Source organism: Balaenoptera acutorostrata, chromosome 10 (assembly GCF_949987535.1).
Source record: "Balaenoptera acutorostrata chromosome 10, mBalAcu1.1, whole genome shotgun sequence".
In the NCBI taxonomy this organism is placed as follows: Eukaryota; Metazoa; Chordata; class Mammalia; order Artiodactyla; family Balaenopteridae; genus Balaenoptera; species Balaenoptera acutorostrata.
Window position 1 is genome coordinate 67,445,093 of NC_080073.1, and position 16,547 is coordinate 67,461,639.

Sequence of the window (16,547 nt, forward strand, 5' to 3'; positions counted from 1 at the left end):
GAGAGCTGGTAGAAATTCCAAGTAGAACAGCATCTAAATAGAAGACACTTGTGTAGAGTCTAGAGGACATCCATGAAAGCAGAGCTTCTTTTACAACATCATTAGTTAAAACATTGGAGAAGAATGAGGAGGAGCAGTTCTGCACTACCTGGTTAAGGTGGACATTGCATAAACTGGAGAAGCTGAAAGAAGAACTTACAAAGGTTTAAAGAAATAAACAGTGTGGTTTACACAGAGCACCCATTAAGCTTCCTAACCTGTGGGACTATATTATATATTATGATTTGGGAGTTTTATAAGGGAAGTTCCATTTCTAACTTCTGAGAAAACTAAATGAATATAAGTATTTAATCTACATGTGAATTGTCCCTAAGGAACCACATGAAGCCATTTAACAAGAAGAGCTATTTCAAGCGGAAGAAACCCTAATCAGCATGTGATAACCAGAGTATCACGTGACCTCAGTGCCTACTTCACAACTAGAACCCCTCTGCTTTAGAAGGAACCATCAAGTGCAGGGGTACAGCTCTCCTGTGGAACTTTGGGGTTTTTTGGTTTTTTTCTTTTTGGTGGGTTTTTTTTTTTTTTGGCTGTATGGTGCGGCGAGTGGGACCTTAGTTCCCCAACCAGGGACCGAACCAGCACCCCTTGCATTGGGAGCATGGAGTCTTTACCACTGGCCCGTTAGGGAAGTCCGTCTCCTGTGGAACTTTGAAAGATGGTACTCCACTAGGAAGAGGGGAGGCATGTTTGTACCAAGGCTAAAATGGTGACAAGCACTCATGCTGCTTACTCCTTTCCAAGAGTCAAGTGTCCTACAGGAACTGTATATCTCCTGAAAAGCAGGAACTCCTTGGGGAACACTGATATTTACTCAACTACCTAAGAGTCACCTTGCCAATCTCAGCCTGACCCTCATTCCCACTCACTCTGGAAATGGAGAGGACTTGTGGACCATATACCCCAGTCTCCCTAAACTCTGCCAAGTGCCAACAACCTGGAGCCAAAGTTTCCCTGTGAACCCAATATAGTAGTGTCCAATGGCAAAGATCATAAAACTACTTTTGTTAATTTGTAACTATAATTTATAGTTAATTTATAACTTTCACTGAAACTTAGACAAGTCATTAATTATCTCTGGTCTTCAGTTTCCCCACCCATAAAGTGCAGCTAATACTTCCCTTATAAGATAATTTATATGAAAAAGCCCAGTACAATGCCTGACATAAAGTAGGCATTAGATAACAGGTTGTTTTTATCTAAGAAGCAAAAGTCTGTAGAAAAAAGATAAAATAAAATGTTTGGGCTTGAAAATAACTCTGCCAAGAATCAAATACTTAGTGGTACTCAACCAAGGGAGTTAGAAATGTGTGTGGTGGGAGTGGAGGGTGGCTCTAAAGATGAACATGGTATTTAGTGAGAGGGCCAAGGGTCTTATAAATATGCCCCACATAAAGAAGAACTGTCTACACAATATGCTAATAGCACACTCCTGTTGAGAGACTGAATGAGTACAACCAATCTAAAATGAGGGAAGAAGACCCACTTTGTAAATTATTAAATATAGCAAAAATTCCTTTTAGGAAGAGAAATGAGCTCAAACAACATAAGTATTATTATAAAAATAAGGAGAATAGATTTTTTCTAGAAAAGACCATTAAAGACTAAAGAAGAGACCACCCAACCAAAACCAAAAACAAACAAACAAACAAAACAAGCTTTGTTGTTAAAACAGAAAGACAAGGGACTTCCCTGGCAGTCCAGTGGTCCAGTGGTTAAGACGTTGCCTTCCAATGCAGGGGATGCAGGTTCAATCCCTGATCAGTGAGCTAAGATCCCACATGCCTCTCGGCCAAAAAACCAAGACATAAAACAGAAGCAATATTGTAACAAATTCAATAAAGACTTAAAAAAAAAAAAGGTCCACATCAAAATAAACCTTTAAAAAAAAACCCAGAGGGCTTCCCTGGTGGCGCAGTGGTTGAGAATCCGCCTGCCAATGCAGGGGACTCGGGTTCGAGCCCTGGTCTGGGAGGATCCCACATGCCACGGAGCAACTAGGCCCGTGACCCACAATTACTGAGCCTGCGCATCTGGAGCCTGTGCTCCGCAACAAGAGAGGCCACGATAGTGAGAGGCCCGCGCACCGCGATGAAGAGTGGCCCCCGCTTGCCACAATTAGAGAAAGCCCTCGCACAGAAACGAAGACCCAACACAGCCATAAATAAATAAATAAATAAATAAATAAATAAATAAATAAATAAATAAATAAATAAATAAATATTAAAAAAAAAAACCCAGAAAGATAAGGCATAGAGAAGTTACCTAACTTGTCGAAGTTTGTGCCCAGGCAATGTAGTCCTACATTCCAAACGCCTACCACTACACTATACTCAATGCACTAGCAAGCTAAGAGTGAGCAGAAAAACTGAAAGAGCCATTCATGCCAAGGTTAACATAGCAGCTTATTTTTTTCACATGTTCACAGCTGTGGTTTTATGTATATATGTATATTTCACTTTCTGCCAGTCATTTAACAGTTCTGCTATCATGACATGTTTTATAATCAACATTAAACTGAATTCAATGGAATACGGTAACTTGTAAATGGAATTAAATTCTTTATTAGAGTAGATGAAGGGTTTGCAAACTATACTCCACACAGCCCTGGAGGTCACCTCAGACAGAAAGCAGGGAAACACAGGCCAAGGAGGCTCCCAATTCAACAAAGCCAGTTTCAGTTTTATCTTTTCTCTTTTTTGGAGGAGGCATTCACATATACTTTTATCAAGAAAAGGGTTCCACTGATTAAGAAAAATGCTTGAAAACCATGGAATCAGATGAATTATTAAGATCCCTTGTAGGTATTAGATTTCAAAGTCCTGAAAAACAACTCACAGACTATATGACCAAGAAAGGCTTTGAAGTTTTTAATGCCTTCAGAGCTAGTATATTTATACTCTACCTACTTATAGAATTTGAGAGGGATGTTACAAGTATAAATTTTAATGTCACATATAGTGATAATTATTTTTAATTTAACACTAAAACACACACGCACAAAATAAGACAAGAGCTCTCAAGCATGGGAGAACACTATGAAGCAGTATCTTTGCATCAAAGAAATTTTTTTTAAAGTCATGTATGTTGTCTTCCTCCTCCTTTAAAAACACTGACATGCATTTAAAAATTTGAGTAGCCACTCTCCACTCTGCACTTGGCTCAGTTTTTTCAAGAGTTACAAAGATAAATGAGACATGTATCACCTGAAGTTTTAAAAGCAATATTAGACATTCATCAAATTAACTGGGCAGAAAGAGGTAAAGTGCCAAAGAGAGGCAAAGGAGAGGGAAAGAGATTATGAAATGGAGCTCAGCAATGGGAGACACTATTTCCAACTTTGCAAGTAAGAAGATTCTCAGGAGAGGTGGCCTGAAAAGAGGGGAGAAATAATCTCTCTGCATTCTGATAGATGATTGTTACATGATGTTGATTCTTTATTCAACAAATAGTTCACTGTCTAGTAGGAGAAAAGGATAAGTAAACAAACACCTAAAACACAATGTGTTAACTGTAATAACAAGCGTGTGCATAATATAAGTGAAAAGGGAAGGAGGTATTTCCTTGGGGTAGAGGGGCGAGTAAGAAGGGGGGAGGAGGGAAGGAGGAAAGGTGACTTCACCAGGGTGCTGAGGATGAGCAGGGGTTTGTTGTAAAGAAAAAGGTATTTCAGGCAATGGGAACAATATGAGCAAGGGCATGAAGAACTGAAATCATGTGGTGTCTTTGGGGACTGGCTGTGGGGAGTAAAGAGGTGACTAAGGATGAAAGTGAAAATGAGGCCAGACCAGATCATGAGGAGCTTTAAGCCCTGTGCCAAGGAGTTTGGCTCCATTACAGGAGGTACAAAGGTTTTCGGCAAAGAATGATGTTACAAAAAAATGACACTAACATTATAATTTTTTCAGTCAGAGAAATACTTCAAGTTTCCACTGGCTGCAAAAACATATATGAGAAAATTAATTCCAGGACTCCTTGAAATAACTCCAAAGGTCCCACTGGCCATGAGTCCAGTTAAGAGCTCCCTGAGGACAGGAACTCTTTTTTATTTATTTTTCTCTGGATCTCTAGGACATAGGATATAGAGAAACGAATACGAATTGGTCTGTGATTAAGGATGATAAGACAGAACAAAAGATGACTCAAGCTTCTGGCCTGATCATCTCAGTGGGATGACAATAACAAGAATATAAGTTTTGTCTAGGAGATACTAAAATTCAAAACTCTACAGAATATCCAGGGGTTCTGTCCACAAGCACTTAAATACAGGTTTGAAACTCCAAAGAGTCTGCACCACAGATATGACTTCGAGTACCACCGTGTATGCCGTACTGGTGACAGATGAAGCCAGGTGGGTGGATGAGGTCACAGAGCATGAACAGGGCCCAGCTCACAATCTAGGACAGGCATACATTGGAGATACAGCTGGTTTGGTTCCAGACCACCGTAATAAACTGAATATTGCCATAAAGCGAGTCACATGAATTTTTTGGTTTCCCGGTGCATGTAAAAGTTATGTTTAGACTATACTGTAGTCTGTCAAGTGTGCAATAGCATTATGTCTAAGAAAACAATGTACATATCTTAATTAAAAAATACTTTATTGGCAAAAACCGCTAACCATCATCTGAGCCTTTAGCAAGTTGTAATCTTTCTTGCTGGTGGAGGGTCTTGCCTCCATGTTGATGGCTACGGACTGATCAGCTTGGGAGTTGCTGAAGGCTGGGGCAGCTTAAAGTAAGAGAACAATGAAGTTTGCTGCACTGACTGACTCTTCCTTTTACAAGCAATTTCTCTGTAGCATGCAATGCTGTTTGATAGCATTTTGCCCACAGTAGAACTTCTTTCAAATTGGGAGTCAGTCCTTTCAAACCCTGCCATTGCTTTATCAACTAAGTTTATGTAATATTCTAAGTCCTTTGTTGTTATTTCAACAATCTTCACAGCATCTTCACCAGGAGTAGATACCATCTCAAGGAGCCACTTTCTTGGCTCGTCGTAAAAAGTTAACTCCTCATCGGTTAAAGTTTTATTCTGAGATTGCAGCCATTCAGTCACATCTTCAGGCTCCGCTTCTAGTTCTCTCGCTACATCCACCACATCTGCAGTTACTTCCTCCGCTGAAGTCTCGAACCCCTCCAAAGTCATCCACGAGGGTTGCAATCAGCTTCGAAACTCCTCTTAATGCTGATATTTTGACTTCCTCCCATGAATCACAAATGTTCTTAATGGCATCTAGAATGGTGAATCCTTTCTAGAAGGACTTACTTTGCCCAGATGCATCAGAGGATTCACCATAGCCTCACAAAATGTATTTCTTAAAGAACAAGACTTGAAAGTAGAAATGACTCTTTGATCTATGGCTACAGAATGGATGTTGTGTTGGCAGACATGAAAATCTCGTTGTATATCTCCATCAGAGCTCTTGGGTGACCAGGAGCACCGTCAATGAGTAGTAACATTTTGAAAGGAATCTTTTTCCCGAGCAGTAAGTCTCAACAGTGGGCTTGAAATGGTCAGTGAACCATGTTGCAAACAGATGTACAGTCATCCAGGCTTTGTTGTTTCATTTACAGAGCACAGGCAGAGCAGATTGAGCATAATTTTTAAGGGCCCTAGAGTTTTCAGAATGGTAAATGATCACTGGCTTCAACGTAAAGCCACCAGCTGCATTAGCCCCTAACAAGAAAGTCGGTCCTTTGAAGCCAGGCACTGACTTCTCCTCCTTAGCTATGAAAGTCCTAGATGGCATCTTCTCCCAATATAAGGCTGTCTTGTCTACGTTGAAAATCTCTTGTTTAGTGTGGCCCACCTTCATGAATTATCTTAGCTGGATCTTCTGGATAACTTGCTGCAGCTTCTACATCAGCACTTGCTCCTTCACCTTGCACTTTTATGTTATGGAGAGGGCTTCTTTCCTTAAACTGCAAGAACCAACCTCTGCTAGCTTTAAACTTTTTCTGCAGCTTCTTCACCTCTCTCAGCCTTCACAGAGTTGAAGAGAGTCAGGGCCTTGCTCTGGATTAGGCTTTGGCTTAAGGGAATGTGGTGGCTGATTTGATCTTCTATCCAGACCACTCAAACTTTCTCCATATCAGCAATAAGGCTGTCTCACTTTTCTTATGATTCGTGTGTTCACTGGAGTAGCACTTTTCATTTCCTTGAAGAACTTTTCCTTTGCTTTCACAACTTAGCTGTTTGGTACAAGCGACCTAGCTTCTGGCCTATCTTGTTTTTTGACATGCCTTCCTCACTAAGCTTAATCATTTCTAGTTTTTAAAGTGAGAGATGTGTGACTCTTCCTTTCACTTGAACACTTAGAGGCCACTGTAGAATTATCAACCGACCTAATTTCAACATTATTGTGTCTCGGGGAATAGGGAGGTCCAAGGAGAGGAAACGAGATGGAGGAATGGCTAATTGGTGGAATGGTCAGAACACACACATTTACCAATTAAGTTCACAGTCTTATGTGGGCACAGTTTGTGGCATCCCAAAACAATTACAATAGAAACATCATAGATTGCTGATCACAGGTCACCATAACAAATATAATAATAATGAAAAAGTCTGAAATATTGTGAGAATTACCAAAATGTGACACAGAGACACTAAGTGAGCAAATGCTGTTGGAAAAACGGTGCTAGCAGACTTGCTCAACGAAAGGTTGTCACGAATCTTCAATTCGTAAAAAACAAAATTATCTGTAAAGCACAATAAAGCGAACGTCAATAAATCAAGGTATGTCTGTAGTCCCAGGGCAAAAATGAGACTAGACAAAGAACATTCAGAGAAGAAACAAGAGAGGTACCATGTGAGTCTAAGAAGGTATACACTTCAAAAAACATTTAGAGTTTGGTGCCAAATGATAGAGGGTCAGTTAGTATGAAGACTGGAAAGTGGCTACTGGATTTGGAAACAGGGTAGTTGCTGATAAACATCACTGGAGTGGGTAAAGGATTGACTGGTTTGAAAAATAAAAGTAAATGGGAAGAAGAGACAATGAGTGTAAATCACTCTGTCCAAAAAGTATGGCAGTAAAAAGAAGGAGTGAGAGGTACTAGCATCTTGACAGGTCATCAGGTGGAGAGAAGTATGCACATTTTGTGCATTATCTTTTTTTATACAACTTCTGTCTAGAGACTGTGAGAACAAGGACTCCTTCAGTATTCTTACAGCACCTACTAGATTATATAATAAAAATAGCAGCACTACTAAATCATTGTTTAGAATGCAATATATATCTCATTACACTTCACTAAATTTTAACTAAATTCCTAGTATAAAAAGGAGACCGCTAGACTGAACCAATTAGTCATTAAATTCAAGTCATTTACCCGCATGGGGTCGCTATTTAAAAGGGACCACACCCTGCTACATAATTTGACAGGCTCTGTGAGCAACGCTGGGGATGCTGTAAGATGTTACCTTAATTCATTCACCCTGGGCTGCACAGGGACATACTCACCTCCATAGTAGAGTCCTGTAGCAGTGCACATCCGCCACTGTCCCTGATACATTCCTGCTCTGCTGGGGCTGCACATCTGGACGCTGACATCTGCAATCTCTTGGGGCTCTAGCGATCTCACCATCACCATGTTCACATGTCCAAATTGGTCTCCCCCGACATATTTAAGACAAACCCCTGGAGGCCAGGCCTCTGCCCCTGAGTTCAAGCAAAAGAAAAAAATGTTAGGCAATCAATGGTCCTATGCTGAGTGCAGTTCATTACAAAACTGTAGAAGAGGTCTCTCTGTCTCTCACACATATGTAAACCTAGCCACATATCTTTGAGCTATATAACACCTCACTGGTCAGCAAGAATCAGAGTCAGCAACCTCTGACCAGCAGTCTATCCCTAAGAGAAAGCACACACAGCAAAAGCAAGGCAGTTCCTCAAGAAAATGTGTTTGGGGTGACCCAGGGAAGGCCACACATCACATTGAATCTGTAGAACCTAAGAATGATGTCGGAAAAGAGCCATGGAAATGAAGCTCAGGCCCACATCTTTCGAAGACTGCTTTCTCCACTAAGAACACATGCCTATTTGCACCTGACCTTTTAAACTGACATTCAAAGTAAAAATATGTCTGACTGTCCCCAGTTTTTCCATCGAGGAAAGAGGATGAAACTTTCCATTGAGGAAAGAGGAATAGTTTCTGTATTATTTTCATTTTAGAACTGCTTTTTCCCTGATGTATGACTTTTCTTCTGGAGTCCCTAACAATGAAAAGATCGAGGGTCAAAAGACTGCAAATAAGACAAAGGAGTCAAGTGAAAGTTTCGTTTTCAGGTTCAAACAGTAGTGGGGAAAATATGAACAGTGGGCCCTGATAACAGTACAATGACCCGTTGTCTCAGGGGTGATGACACCAGCAGGAGGTGCTTGTAGAAAGAATAGGAATGGCAAGACAGAGAAATGGCTTTGGCAGGAATGTCTTTCCCTCCTTTGGAAGTGGCAACAGTCTTATTTGGTTCCCACTCCTGTACACCTATTTTCACGTAAACTAACTCAAATGAGAAATCAATATATTGACTTCTGACCAGTCATAGGTAGACACACAGTGACTAGATGTGATCTTTCCTGTGAAGTCTCTCCAACAGACTCCTTTTTACTATATACAGAAACCTCTATATATCTTTTTGTTGAGATACATACATTCATTATAAAAGCAAATCACCATGAAAAGCTGGACATGGAAGTACTTTCAGCATGCTTGAAACTCATCTCCTAACAGCACTCTAGGATTCCTCAGTACCTTGTTTGTGAAGTGCCAGGCCGGTTTTGATATACTTGATGGTTTACTACTGAAAAAGAGAACTGGAGAGAAAAGCAACCAACACTCTACTGCTGAGATCTCAGCAGTAGAACGGCACCTGCTGTGGCTCTTGGATTTTAGGGGTAGCAGATGGAGCAGTGGTCGCTATGTCTGTCAGACCCTCTTTAAAAAAATCCTGCCAGCAAAGTGCCCTCTTAAGTTAACACTATAAAGGGCAACTGCTGCTGTTGAAAATGTTGTGGATGATACACTGGCAATACATGCAAATTCTTTTTTTTCATTTCTGGGGCCTATGGCCCGGCAAAAGCATATTTGTCTTAGTCAAGAATAGTAGCAGTTGACGTGAAGTACCTTGGAAAATGTCAGTCTCCTTAAAGACCAAGATCCAAGAGGAAAATTAAGCTACTATTATAGGGCTGAATTCACAATTATTCTTTAAAAGATACACATACACATGCACACACACATCTATAACAAGACAATGTTTATATGAAAATCCAAGAATGTGTCTGTTTTGGAACTTTAAAGAAAACAAGGGAAACCAAGACTGTCTGGGTGTGGAAAATACTTGGCTGTCCTAGGCAGACAAGCACAAGCAGCTGAGACAGTTGGATCTCTCATCTGTGCAAAAGAGGGAGTACTGCTGTATTCCCAGGATACTGAGTTAGTTGGTAAAATGTTAAATGATTAACAATTATGAGGCTACGGTCCTGATCTTTTTAGTACGTCAGACCCTATTGATGTGGTACTTGGAGAGCCTCTTGAAAAAACTGGAAGAGTTATACACCATCAACTCTAGAGTGTTAATCTGCTATAAAATGAAGAACCAATCATCTGCCTTCTGAGAGTTACCAACAGTTTATTATGAAATATAGTTCTTACAGCCCCCAACTGTCAGGTCAGGTAGTTCTGAAAAGGTCACTGATACTGACTCTTGATACAGAAGGAAGGGAAATACTGATGAGCTACTTGGCCTACCAGGCTAAGCATACCAGAACAATCTGGATTTGAGAAGTATAACGCAATAGCACTTCAAATTAAGTCTGTTACAACTGGTTTAATGGGGGGGGTAGATATATATAAGAAGAAAAGAAAGACTAATCTGTGTTTTATGACTTTCCAAGTTAAGTATCGCAAGCACACATATGACTAAGGCTGTGATTCTCCAGTTATCATGGAATATAATTTTATTAAAAGACATAAAAAGTCAAAACAAAGCAAGACAAGAAACCTGTCATGTGGCAATTCTGAGATGATAGAGAGCATGGCAAAAACAAAATAAAAGTCCATCAGTTCCAGAAAGTCTGAGACTTACTAGGTATAAGTGATTATAGAAATAGTTTGGAGACAACAAGGAACATCCAAAGAGCAAGACAGAAGGCAAACCTCAGTGAAGACCCCCTCCCTCTTTTTAACCCCTGTAGCTTTAGAGACTGCATTTCAAATTAAGCTACATGCAAACAGGGCCCTTCACTGATCTTGTTGCCATTTTCTTCCTGTACCTGATAAAGTGACTGGAACATAAGAAACTTAACTATTTTAAGGAGTCAAAAGAAAAATGGAGGGAACAGTTGTTCTTTCTCAAGTTTCTTTTTTTCCCTCAACTGTTGTGTCATATTCACTTCTATGTAGTTTAGAAAATAAAGATGACACTGAAGTCACTCTCTCATATAACAATCACAACTACTTCATTAAAGTCAGAGAAACACCAGAGTTATCATATGCTTAGTTTAACACTCACCACAGCTGGACAGCACAGCATGGCTGTAACAACTGAGAAGCTGTAAGTGTTGGTAAAGAGAATTGTCTCCTTTCATCTTCAGAGGGACAGTTTCAAATTTTCATTTTAAACTCCAGCTGTAAAGTTTCCCAAACTTCTAAAACTTACACAGTACCAAAAGTTTGGATCCTGGGATTCTGCATCTATGTCATTAAATGTCTCACTTCAGTTTCTCTATGATCTGAATATAAGGACTTAAACAATATTAGGTGTTTAATTTTAAACAATGTGTGACATTTATCTTCTTTGGGGAAGGTGCTGGGACAGCTATATGCAGTTCCTATCAATCTCATCTGTTGTAAATTTGAATTCCTGGTATGCCTGAAACATGACAGTAGAGAAGCACTGTGAAAAATTATTTATGAAACTCTTTCAGTGAGCACTTATCTCTTAGGGAAGGTTATGAATGAGAGTAAGAGAGCCTGAGGAGAAACAGCTAAGCCCTACCCTACTTTTGTTTTTTTTTTTTTTTTGGCCACGCCATGCGGCATGCAGGATCTTAGTTCCCCAACCAGGGATTGAACCCGTGCCCACTGCATTGGGAGCGCAGAGTCTTAACCACTGGACTGCCAGGGAAGTCCCGGCCTACCCTACTTCTGTGTGTTACCACTCTATTTCCAGAAAGAACCCAGGCCAGATTAGGATGATGCCAAAGAACCAGTGCCTGTGCATGCTTTCCTTATCTCTCTCTCTAATAACATACCTGTCACTTAATTATGTGAGGCCAGTTTCTTCTTAAACAAATGGAAAGCATTTAGTTTACAGACACAAAACTATTTTACAACTGATGGAATGATTTCCAGAAGAATAAAAAACCTACCTATTCCAAGTACCTCAAAAGGTAAAATCTCTAGCAACTGTTGCCCAGTTTTTCAAGAGGTGTACAGGAACAAAAATGTCCTTTTACAGGAAGAAAGGTTGCAGACCCAGAGATTGTTTTAAACTGGAGTTACTATGCAAAAGCAGAAGGAAAAAGAGCTAGCCCCACCAAAACAAATTTTCTCCAAGTAAAGGTGAAAGGCAGGCTCTTTGGGGTTCTGATTTGACATTCTCGCCATTTTATATCAAACCCTTACAATCTCCCATTAACCCAAGAAACTGTCTAGTGAGTGAGTAGATATTTCAAGAGGCTTTCTGAAATGTAAAATGGTTATTTTGCAGCAAGATGGTATTTAAAACATTTCAACAGTACTCTAACAACTTTCAATATTTAAAAACACTATAAAGAACCCATGGAAAGCCAGACCATTTCCAGTGTTTTCACCATTAAGTAAACAAGGTCTTGGATTAATTCTTTTAAATAAACAAAACTTTTAATAAGCTATACTTTCTAAACAAATGTTACTCATTGTAAAAATTCATGGCTAGGTTTCAAAAGCATTTTTGACCAGTAACACAGATTTTAGTAATTCAGATAAGAAATATGATGAATAAAAGCTGACCTAAAGAGATTGTTTTAATATTTGTAAAAGCAGACAACACTAAGAAAGGTGAGAAAGAAATTAGACAACGTAAAGATAATCAAACTCGGAACAAGAATTTCAAGAAAAATAGAAAAATGGCTGTTTTCCTGTACTACCATGTGCCTCTCAAACTAACAATGCACCACACTGTTATAACCAAAAGAGAAAAGAAGCTAATGAAAATTTACAAAGCCACTGATGTCCCCAGTCATCTACAACACTGGGTCAATCCAGATTATGTGCTTTTGCTCAGTGACACACCAAACCTTCATCCAAGGTAAAGTTACTTCCAAATTAGCCAGAAAAACTAAGAATAATAATTTGGTACATTAATTATTATATAAAAGGCTAGCTTGGCCAGTCTCTCCCCATCATAAAAGAACTGAAATATAAAGAACTGAAAAGTAAACAGGGTCCAATAAAAGGTCACTTTTATAGGTTTGAGTCCCCAGAGTTTTATATCATTTCACATCAGATTACCTTACTAGACACGGTTCCCCGACACCAACAAACTTTTAGCTAAATATTCCTTTTGTCTAGTTTTCCATCTCTTAGAATTTCTTTTGTAAATCCTCATTAATAAGGAAGTTAAAGCATCCTCACCTAGTCAGCATAAATTGTTACTGGATGAGACAAGAAATATTAAACTCACTCGAATTAAAAAAGTCATTAGAAAAGAATTTAACAAGTAAAAGGTGATAATAAACAGTTACTAGATACATATTCAGATACTATTTTCAAAGAACTATGGTTAACTTATGTTAAATTTTTCTTAAGTCAGCAGTACGTCAAAACAATGTTTTTTAAAAAAAGCAATTTCTCAATCTTTCCATCTTTTCTATGCTGAGCAAATCCCTACGCTTCTTAACCAATTTTTCAAAGTGATGTTAACATCTCAAATAGATAGCTCAATGAAAATTTCAGATACAATCATCCTTGTGGTTGCAAAGAAATGAGCTTTCAAAAGAGCAGATGCTCACAACTCTAACTACCTTGTTCCATTCAAGGATGCACCTCCTCTAGCTTGCTGGAAATAACTGGAAGATTAATTAGAGCAGAAATAAAATAATGGAGTAGAACTGTACAGGTGGAGAAAATACCACCACCACACACAGGCCTAGTTCCTGGTATCAAAAGAATACTGAATTGTGTTTAAATGTCATCAAGACCTAAATTCTTCCTAATCTAGGGAGTATTTTATTGCTGTTTGGGTCATCATACCAGTACAAGAAAATTCTACATCATGTATAAGGAAAAGCTCAGAGTTACACAATCACATAATTTAAGCTAAAACACTTCCTTATTTCTTTTAACAACTAAGAAAAAGAAGACTGGGCAAGGAAGATTGCTCGTTATACATTTACCAGAATTTTGGATTCGCCATGTTTTTATAAATTGAGTATCAGGAGGTATCGACTCCCCTTCTCCTATGGTGACATCTTCAACAAAGGACATAGAGGGCACACTGATGTTTGGGCTCTCAAAGTCATAATAGGCGCCAATTGCTGCTTGTAGGTTCCTACAAAAAAAGAGAAAAGGCAAAAGACTTCAGTCCTCTCCAGAGCATATTATCCTAATTGTCAAACAAAAGGAACCTATAGACCCATATATAGAAAGTATATAGATGGCTCCTAGTATGTTAATCTTCAGAGTCGTTGATTCTGGCTGAGGAACAACAGGAAAAACGCCAGGACCAAAAACTTGTGCATCACTTTCTTCCCAAGGTACCCACATAGAAAGTAACAAACATTATTAGCACCATCAGCAACAATGTGAGGAAATCCCTCTCTTACCCACAAGGACAGCAAGTATGGGTAAGGAAGTCAATTAAAAGAGAGCTCCTCTGTAGCTGTGACTAAAATCCAAAGAAGCTCCATTAAAAAAAAAAAAATCCAATTATTTATTTTTTTAAAAAAGCAACACATGCACATGATTCAAAGTTTCATACAATGAAAAATACCCATCTTATCTCTTCCTTCCTACACACACACATACATACACACACACAGGTAATCATTTGTTCATATTACTTTCTTAAATACCCTTCCAGAACTTCCTTATGCACACACAAGCAAATGATATACATTCTTATTTCCCCCCTTCTTACACAACTGGTAGCATATTACACACTGCCCTTTGCTTTATTCCCTTAACACTGTATCATGAAGACATTTCTAAGTCAGTACACAATGAATATCCTCACTGTTTTTTACAGCTGTATCCACTGTATAGATATATCATTATTTAGGTAACCAATCCACTTTTGAGTTTGCTTCCTATCTTTAATTCTTCCATATATAAGCTTAAGCACACATAGTTTAACATACAAGTGCATCTGTAGGATAAAGTCCTACAAGTGACACCGTTGGGTCAAAGGGCGTATATTTGTGGCTTTAATCAATATATCTAAACTTCCCTCAATAAAAAAGTTACATACTTAATGAATGCTCCCACCAAAAATGTATGAGAGTGTCTATTTCCCCACTTGCTCATCAACGGTGTTTCTCCAACATTTTGGATTTTTGTCGATCTGATAGGTAAAAAATAAGATCTTGGTGAGGTCTTAACACCATTTTGTAAATAGTAGTGTTCTTTATTTTGTTTTTTAAGATTTATTTATTTATTTTATTTATTTTTGGCTGCATCAGGTCTTAGTTGCAGCACACAGGATCTTCATTGAGGCATGCGGGATCTTTCGTTGTGGCGTGTGGGCTCTTCGTTGTGGTGCGCTGGCTTCTCTCTAGTTGTGGCATGTGGGTTTTCTCTTCTCTAGTTGTGGCACGCAGGCTCCAGGGCGCATGGGCTCTGTAGTTGTGGCGCGCGGGTTCCAGAGCACGCGGGCTCTAGTTGAGGCGTACAAGTGCCGTAGTTGTGGCGCACAGACTTAGTTGCCCCATGGCATGTGGGATCTTAGCTCCCTGATCAGGGATTGAAGCCACGTCCCCTGCATTGTAAGGTGGATTCTTTACCACTGGACCACCAGGGAAGTCCCTGGTGTTCTTTTCAATTACCTATAAACCCCCTTATGTCAGAAGGAACTACCAAGCACACAAACCAGAGTCCCTAACTGAACAGAATCACATGACAGACAGCTTGGTTCTTCAGTGCCAGAGACCAAAGGCCGCTAAGGTGTTTAAGTTAGCTGTGTTCATTAAAGATCAAAGAAATTGTCGGTAATTACATTAACCATTTCTCTTATGGTCTTCCTCAAACTAGTGACATCATCCCCAGTCCCCACAGAATAACAACACAAATAGCATTTTTCTAAACATAACCCAACCATAAGCCAATGGATCCAGTGGGTTGTTTTTAATTATGTATAAACATAGCATGAAATAAGCTCTGACAGTACACAACTGTTAACAGACATGCTATTAACAGCAAATACTTTTCTGCTGGGGGCCTGCCTGCTCTTCCAGGTGTTTGCAGCTGCCAGAAAGGAAGGCTATATTTAGAGCAGCTACCTCAGGTCAAGCCTCACGCAATGGCGGCCTGCAGTATTAGTGAGTCATGACTGGAATTACACCACCACCAACTGCTGGCTCGTCATGTGTGTGCTAGATAAAATTTACATGGAGCAGAGCTGGGCCAGGGTCCAAACTGTGCCTGTTTACTTGACCATTCAGTATGAAAGCTTAGACTTCAGTTTTTCCGGCAACTTCCTTATCTAGCTGACACTGATCTCAAGTGAAGAATATGTGACTGGTCGAACCTGGGGATGCCCAGACCCTACCACCCGCAAACAGACTTAGGAGTACATCTGGAATCAGCCTTACACTTAGGGATCAGAGATAAAACAAGGGAGAGAGAAATAAGCCTAGGTTGCATTTTGTTCTTCTGAAACTTTTTATAAAAACCAAGTGTCCACTTTTTTATAAAGATAATTTTTCTGCCGAAGGTCTCAGGCAAACAGCCTGAATTGTCTTCTGTTCACTTGGCTGTAAAATATGCTTGGGAGGGAAGAGACTATTTGTGCACTCAGGACAATTGCCAATGCTCATCCTCAGCCTGTGTCATATTTCGCCACTTGGCTCTGCCTGATATCAAACAGGACTTCGAGACCAGCACAGCAGAAACACTAGCAAGTGGAAAAGTCCAGCTACCCTACTTAGGCAGATCCATCCCCCCCACCAAATCTCCTTTCACACATTCCAACTCATCCCACAGCCAAGCCAACAAAACTGCTTACTTGTACCTGTATTATACAGAAAATTCAACCAGAGAAAGATTAAGGAATACTTTTAAAGCCCAAAGTGAAACTGAAAGTAGTGAACTGGACTCCTGGCAGGAAGAAGAAGTGAAGGATGACAAAGCACAATCATTTCCCAAGTACAAGGCGGAGAGAAGACATTAGCCCGGTGGTGCTCTAACCCATCGGGCAGGTACACAGCTCCTCAGCGCTTGGACCATTTAGATCACTGCCTCACAGGGCCAAGGAACGGCAGGAAGAGACTAAACAGCTCC

The 16,547-nt window shown here is 39.7% G+C and overlaps 1 protein-coding gene across 3 annotated transcripts in view; it reads right to left on the reverse strand.

Moving 5' to 3' along the window:
* ILRUN (inflammation and lipid regulator with UBA-like and NBR1-like domains) overlaps positions 1-16,547 on the reverse strand; it is a 118,000-nt gene that overhangs the window by 62,501 nt on the left and 38,952 nt on the right. For 2 of the 3 annotated variants that reach the window (XM_057554870.1, XM_057554868.1), the window contains exons 2-3: positions 13,448-13,602; positions 7,529-7,726 (exon numbers count right to left, since the gene is read on the reverse strand). In XM_057554870.1, coding sequence (XP_057410853.1) covers positions 7,529-7,726; positions 13,448-13,602 — 353 coding nt within the window. The remainder of the gene's footprint in view (positions 1-7,528; positions 7,727-13,447; positions 13,603-16,547) is intronic. The other variant, XM_057554869.1, reaches the window with a different exon arrangement.